This window comes from Panthera uncia, chromosome D4 (assembly GCF_023721935.1).
Source record: "Panthera uncia isolate 11264 chromosome D4, Puncia_PCG_1.0, whole genome shotgun sequence".
Classification (NCBI taxonomy): Eukaryota; Metazoa; Chordata; class Mammalia; order Carnivora; family Felidae; genus Panthera; species Panthera uncia.
Window position 1 is genome coordinate 59,401,264 of NC_064807.1, and position 7,804 is coordinate 59,409,067.

At 43.9% G+C, this 7,804-nt stretch overlaps 1 protein-coding gene across 1 annotated transcript in view; it reads left to right on the forward strand.

Moving 5' to 3' along the window:
• GALNT12 (polypeptide N-acetylgalactosaminyltransferase 12) overlaps window positions 1-2,838 on the forward strand; it is a 36,708-nt gene extending 33,870 nt beyond the window's left edge. The window contains exons 9-10 of the mRNA XM_049627186.1: window positions 336-482; window positions 2,451-2,838. Of these exons, the coding sequence (XP_049483143.1) occupies window positions 336-482; window positions 2,451-2,588 (285 nt within the window). The 3' untranslated portion in view covers window positions 2,589-2,838. The remainder of the gene's footprint in view (window positions 1-335; window positions 483-2,450) is intronic.
• The last annotated feature ends 4,966 nt before the right edge of the window (window positions 2,839-7,804 follow it).

Genomic DNA, 7,804 nt, shown 5'->3' on the forward strand with positions numbered 1-7,804 from the left:
CAGGTCTGTCTGGGTTAAGTGCTGAGTTTCAGGCTGGGCAGGGGAGCAAGTTCTGGAAGGTCTGTGAATTGCAACAGATCCCAGCCCCAGGAGGCAGATAAACCACCAGAGCGGGCCCGTGGAGGATGCAGGAGATGCAGGAGACCCAGAGGAGGGAAACGTTGGCTACCTGGACCTTTAAAGGCTTCCTGCCTTAAGCAGTGTCAGACACCTAGAGATGAGTGGGTGGGATTTGAGTTTCTTCCAGCTCCAAGTCACCCCAGGCTCTCGTCCAGCCATTTCCCTCTCTCCACATCAGAGAGTAACTGACGCACGATTGGCTGCTCCATTTTTAGTTTTTTGAGTACACATCCCGGAATGAAATACGCTATAACACTCACCAGCCAGAGGCCTGCATCGCTGTGGACGCAGGAATGGATATTCTCATCATGCAACTCTGCCAGGAAACTGCCCCGGAGAATCAGAAGTTCATCTTGCGGGAGGTAAGTGAGCCGTCTGCTGCCCTCCTTGCTCTCGGTGCATGGGCTGCAGAAGGGGGAGTGGAGGTAAAGAGTGTTCCCTGGCACAGTCCTCGAGGATCTCAGGGATGCGGCCACATCTGGGGAGACCAGGGAGTTCACCATGGACCCAACAGTATGGTCGGGGGCCCCGGCATCCAGCATCAGGAGTGCTTTGACTCCCATCTAGTCGTTCTGGCCTCCTTAGACCGTGAGCCATAGTCCTGGAGTGAGGAGCTGTCGCAAACACACCCAAGGATGAAATGGGCTTAAAATGAGTGAAACGAATAGCCAAAGCGTGAGGATGTGAGGTTAGATCCAGGGGCAAGCTAGTCCATTTCTTTAAGCCTCGTTTTTCCCAGCTGTAAAATGGGAACAATAATAGCAGCCTGTCTACCTCTAGTGTGGACTAGATGGATAGCAGAAATAGTCCTTGGAAACCATAAAGCTCTATAGAGATCAGTTGTTACCTGCAGGGTAATCACCAAGAAAACATCTCTCTGATGGAGCTGGCTCTCCATCAGAATAGTTGATGTTGATTTGGAACCGGGTATTATTTCAGGCCCATTAGGCACTAGCCCCGCCACACTTGGCCACAAGCTGTAATAGGACTCGTGAATCTGTCAAATCTTTTGACTCACTAAAAAGCACTTGAGGGAGTAAATCCAAAGAAAATAATTCAAAAGACGAAATGAGTTTATTTTTATCTCCATAGGAAGCTTTCGTTCCCAGCCTGGCCCCAGGGATGGAAAGATTGGTCTAATTTGCTAATAAATGGGTTAATTCTAAGCATGATCAAAAGTTGGAGTACATTTTCCTGTAGAAGATATTATGATTATCAGTGAAATTTGCGGGCTACCTGAACAAGCCTGCGCCATGGTGTTATCCGTCTGATATCAAAAATAAGAGGGAAAATACTTCTGCAAATCTCCCCGTCTGTGGTTCTCTGCAGCGCCCGCCTCCATCCCCTTCTCTTGTTTCTTCTAACTGTAAGCCCTCAAGGGGCTTACACAGTAATGTAAGCTAGAAATCATAAAATTGGTTTGAAACATCATTAAAATTGTATCTTAAATTTCAGTGACCAATTAAGGAAAAGTAAAGTCTCCTTAGAAGGCTGGGAAAAGGGATGCTATTTAATTATTTCCTTTCATGGTACTCTGAAGGCAACATTTGAACTCTTTTAAGGGTTTTCAGGGTTAATATTTTTGAGATTCTTCTGCCTATAATTTTATTCCCAAAGGTTTCTCTTTCCCTGGAACAGGTATGTCACTTGCTCAGCCATGATTAAGTTCCCAGGGAACTTAAAGCTTACAACAGAGAGGTGGAGGGAAAAAACAGACTCAAGGATGGGGGAGAGTTTCGCTGAGGTAACTCAGAACAGTTGGGAAAAGGAAGACAAGGGGAAGGCCTTAAAGAGGACCACGATCTTTTGGGGTTGAGGAAATTGGCACAGTCCCATAGAACCCATGTCCTCAGGTGACTTGTCCCCTTGCCCAGCTGTTCTCTGGCTGAGCTGGGACTACAGCCAAGTTTCCTGATTCTGTATTTAAATACCTAAGAGAAAGAGATCGCCAGGGATGGAATCAGTTGACCTAAGGGAAGCAGAAGATGTTAATAAAGAATCTTTGATCCTAATATCCCTCAAGGAGAAGAATAGCAGTAGGGAGGAGACTTGGGATCTGACGGATCCCCAGAGCAGCCAGCAGGTGGCACCACTCACCCTGACGGTGGAATCAGGGACCCTGGTGAGCCTGACACGCTTGTCCACGCCTGGCCCTGTCTATGCGTGGGCAGTCCTGAGTTGCCTCAGTACAGGGCAAACACAGTGCTCAGTAAATATTTCTGCAATGATAAAAAATCACCCGAGCTCTTAACACATTTTAAGGAAAAAGCTACTTTCTGAGGAATTATTTGTATTTCTGGTAAACAGCCAGTGCTTATTCTCTCTTGTAGGATGGTTCTTTATTTCACGCACAGTCCAATAAATGCGTTCAGGCTGAGAAGAAGGCCTTCAGTGACAGTTTCATACCATTCCTACGGCTCTGCACCAACTCGGAACATCAGAAATGGTTCTTTAAGGAACACATGTAATACCAGGGAGCTCCACGAAGGAGTGGCAAGGCCCCCGGACTCTGGTGACAGACCCACCCCAACCCTGGCTTCCTTGTTTTTATAAGGAATTCATTTTGCAATCTGTGAATGTGACGTTGGATTTAATCAGCTTTGTACTGATTTGGAAAACTTCAAAATTGCTCCCAAATGCCCTATTTTCGAAGGGTGATCATAAAATGTTAACTCGTGGCATTCAGAGAAATAAAATCTTTAAATATTTTTCTATCAAGATGTATGTCCTACTGTCATGTCTTTTTCTTAACCCCTAGGAAAGAGGTAAATCTTCTCTTTTGGTGTTCGTGAGGGTTCCACGAATGTGTGGAAATCAGACTCATGTAATGTACTCTGTGTACACTGATAACACCTCAAGCATGGGGTTAGGTTTTTCTCAGTGTAGACAGATGGACACGAGGAACATTGTATTGATTCCTTCACACTGTTGAGATATTCCAGGTTTATTGAAATAAAGAATGCTATTTGCTTATGTGTTGCCACCATAGTCAAAATTCCAGCAAAGGTTTACATTAGCTAAAGAGGACTAAACCAAAGCTGAAGTCTTTTTTTTTTTAATTTCTTAATGTTTATTTATTTTTGAGAGAGAGAGAGAAAGACAGAGCGTGAGTGGGGGAGGAGCAGAGAGAGAGGGAGACACAGAATCCGAAGCAGGCTCCAGGCTCTGAGCTGTCAGCACAGAGCCCGACGTGGGGCTCGAACCCACAAACCATGAACTCATGACCTGAGCCGAAGTTGGATGCTTAACCTACTGAACCAGCCAGGCGCCCCACCAAAGCTGAAGTCTTAAAGGAACAGTGTGACTTGCTGAGCCACAGTAAACTTGAAGCACACGGTGGCCTTCCGACAATGCCTAGCTGTGATGTGGCTGGCTACTTTCGGTAATTACCTCTGTGACTTTAAAAGATATTTATGTCATTTCACGTTTTAATCACACATTAGCATCAGGGGAAATTTAATGTGCTCTATGAAACGCAGTTTTCAAATTTGTTCATTGATGAGATTTGGTCCTGAACCCCGTGTTCAGTTCCGTGCTATAGCAGCTCCTGCTGCTGTTTGTCAGTAATTCTGATCTGTGAACTAGTCCAGATCCACTTCTGAGATCTTGTCAACCTGATGACATCAGTGTGATAATTAAAAGGAAACTATGAGGACATTGCAGGTCTTTGTTTTTGTAACCAGTCAGATGTGAGCAATGAAGACACAGGCGTACTTGATTTCAACGTACATTTCCTACCGCCTCATGCTGTCTTAAAAGCATCCTCCCTTCTCTGAGCAATCTGGTTTAACAATCACCCAGAACAACTCCAACTGACCTGGCTAGTGTCAATCTGATGCCTCTTAACCACACTGAACTTTGGTTTCTTTTTCTGTCAAATGAGAATAATGAAACCAGCCTCGGAGGGGAGTTGTGAGGATTACATAACAGAGCAGATGAGGGCTTATTTTAGTCCCTGGCATGCAGTACAGGCTCATTAAATTTCTTTTTTTTTTTTTTTTAATGTTTATTTTTGAGAGAGAGAGAGAGAGAGAGAGCGCGCGTGAGCAGGGGAGGGGCAGAGAGAGGGGAGACACAGAATCCCAAGCAGGCTCCAGGCTCTGAGCTGTCAGCACAGAGCCTGATGTGGGGCTTGAACTCACAAACTGTGAGCTCATGACCTGAGCCGAACTCGGACACTTAACTGACTGAGCCACCCAGGCACCCCTTGTTAAGTTTCTATTTTCATAAATAACGTGTTATACAATGTGAAGCACAATAAGCATCTGCAGCCATTTATTCAAAAATAAGTATTAAAGAATTTAGTGATTTTATCCTTATGGGATTAAATAGCTCATTGGCAGGTGGGATTAGGGTATGAACCCCTTCCAGCACAGCTCAGTTCTCTTGTAAATGGTTAAAGTGAGAAATTTTATGTTATGCATATTTTATCTTTGCTGTGTGTCAGTCTGAGCTCCATGCAGGGGTGTGGGAAGACAGTTCGGGCAGGCATAAATGGATGCCGACCAAATTCATAAAGAGTGCAAGGGTGGGGTGCCTGGGTGGCTCAGTCGGTTAACCGTCCGACTTCAGCTCAGGTCATGATCTTGAGGTTCGTGAGTTCAAGCCCCGCACTGGGCTCTGTGCTGACAGCTCCGAGCCTGGAGCCTGCTTCGGATTCCGTGTCTCCCTCTCTCTCTGCCCCTCCCCGCTCACGCTCTGTCTCTCTCTCTCTAAAAAATAAATAAACATGAAAAAAAAAAAAAAAAGAGTGCAAGAGGGCCACAACATGCATTTTTGTGTGCACTCACTGGGCACTGCCACCAACTTGTTTGCCTTAAGAAGTCATCCCTCATCCTCCTGCTATCAACTTATGTGCGGTTATTCTTAGGGTAGAAAACTAATAAAAATAATATTTTTTTAGGATGCCAAGGGAAATATTTGTACAGACTGGGAGGCAATTTACAATATTTTGATGAACATTTTCCTTCACTGATGGATGAGGAATATGAGCCTGGGTGTCTCCATCTGACCCACTGGAAGGTGTGAGTTGGCCCCTAGTCCTAGTGTGCTGAGCCAGGGGTCCTGGGGGCCAGCCTTAGCTATGTAGGTTATTTCACTCCCAGGACTCATTTCCTCATCTACATAATGGGGATAAGAATGCCCTTAAGAGTGTTGATTTCTTTTTTCTTCCTTTTTTTTTTTTTTTAAAGTAGGCTTCACGCCCAGCGCGGAGCCCAATGTGGAGCTTGAACTCACAACCCTGAGATCAAGACCTGAGCTGAGATCGAGAGTGAGATGCTTAACCAGCTGAGCCACCCAGGTACCCAAGCATGTTGATTTCTTACCTAAATTTTTTACTTACACTTTTAGTGGTTTCCCCCGGGATTATAGTCTGCTTCCTAAATTTATCACAATCTTCAGCATAGTATTGAGTTAATTCCAGTAAAATTTAGCAAATTTGTATCAGTGTAGCTTCATTTCCTACCCCCTCCTCTGTGCTATTGTAGACATACAAATTGTGTTAATATATGTTATAAACTCAATAGAATGGTATAATTATGGCTTTATTTTTATTATTACTCTGAAGAGTAATAAGAGAAGAAAAATATGTATATATACACAGTCTCTTATATTTATCACCTAAGTATCATTTTCCATGCTGTTCACGACTTGCTGTGAATCTGAGTACCCTCTGGTATCATTTTCTTTCAGTGTAAAGACTTTCTTTGGTATTTCATCTAGGCTAGATCTGTTAGCAACAAAAGCTCAGTTTTTATTTATTTGGGAATGTTTCTATTCTACCTTCAATTTTTTGGAAGATAGTTTGGTTGGCTATAGAATGCTCATTTACACGGTTTATCCCCCCCCCTTCATCGTGGTGAGTTTCAGATTATACCACCCTAGTGTTGCCTTTGTTTTGAATGAGAAGTCATTTGGTAATCATTTGGTTACCTGTCTGTGATAAGCCATTTTTCTCTTGCTGCTTTTAAGATTTTCTCTTTGTCTTTGTCTTTCAGCAGCTTAAGATACGTCTAGATATAGCCCGTGTTTATCAGACTTGGGGTTTGTTGCAGCCTTTGGAATGCAATGCTCTTAAAATCAGTGTGGGAAGATGTTAGCCATTATCTCTTCAAATATTTTTTCTGCCCTTTTATTCTTGAAATTGGATAATGTCTGATAATCTGTCTTTAAGTTCATTTGATTTCTTTTGCCATCTCAAACCTGCTGCTGGGTTTATGTTTTGTTTTGTTTTGTTTTTTTGGTTATTATATTTCTCATCTCTGAATATCCATTTGGTTCTTTTTTGTAGCGATCATTTCTTGTTGAGATTTCTTCTGTACTGACCCATCGTTAGCGCATTTTCTTTTAGTTCTTTGAATATAGTGTTAAAAAATTCTTTGAATATATTTTTAATAACTGCTTTGAAGCTTTTGCATTGTAGCAGCTTAAAACATTAAATATATTATCTTACAGTTTCTGTAGGTCAAATTTGGGGCATGTCTCGACTTGATTCTCTGCTCAGGGTCTCCCAAGGCTGCAATCCAGGTGTCGACCTTGGCTGTGATCTCATCTGAGACTTAGGGTCCTCCTCTAAGCTCCCTGGTTGTTGGCTGAATCCAATTCCCTGGGGCCACAGAATTAAAGACCTCAGCTCTAAAAGTCCACTTTCCGCTCCCTGCCATGTGGCCCTCTCCACAACATGATAGTTTGCTTCTTTAAGGCCAGTAGGAGAGCGCCTATTGCTAATTCTTATCTCTTTTAAGAGCTCACTTGATTAGGTCAAGTTGACCCAGGATAATCTCCCATCTCTTAACTCAGAAATCATCTGATCCAGGGTATTATTTACATCCACAAAATGTCTTCAGCAGAGTTGTATCCCATCATATTCCCAGCCCCTGCCCACACTCAAGGGGATGAGACCACACAGAGCATGTCCGCCAAAAGGCACAATGTTTGGGGCTCATCCCATTCTGCCTGCCACAGCCCACCCTCTGGCCCGTAGTAGTTTATACCCCCTCCACATAAAAAATACATTCACCCCCACCCCAGGTTCCTGAGCCTCATCTCATTACAGTATGAGTTCAAAGTCAAAAATTTCATCATCTGAATCTAAATCTCACCAGCTGAAAATCCAAAAACTAAGTTGGGTCCAGGTCCAGATGGGGCTCCTGGGAGCCCTCTGGCATGTGCTGTGGCCAGGGTATGGCTCCTCTCCACCCATGGGCCTGCAAAGCCAAAGGGACAGGTTATCTGCCCTCACATGGCCAGCACACAGCAGTGGGAAAGCATGTGATCACGGTTGCAGACTTTCTGTCTCAAAAAGGGGGACGTGAAGGTCAGAAGGAGCCACAGGTCCATAACACTCTGAAATCTAGCCACATAAATGTTTGCCTTTTTTGGATTCACTTTCGAGACTTGGGAAGAACCTTCGGGACTCTTGTCTCTTTCTTCTGGGCATGAAGTTCCCCCTTTTCGTGTCCTCCTTCCTTTTTTATGAAAGGTAACATGATTGCAACTGAATAGTTTTACCAACCTGCTTCCTCCAGTGGAGTTTTAGGGGCCCAAGAGTCTCCGTTCATGTTGTACTCTGTCCCTTTTTCAGTCCAAGCTGGCAGGATTTCTGCTAAAATGATTTTCTCAAGAACTTTGAGCATCTTGTATGAATTCACTGCTTTTCACTTCACTAAACAGAAGCCACATC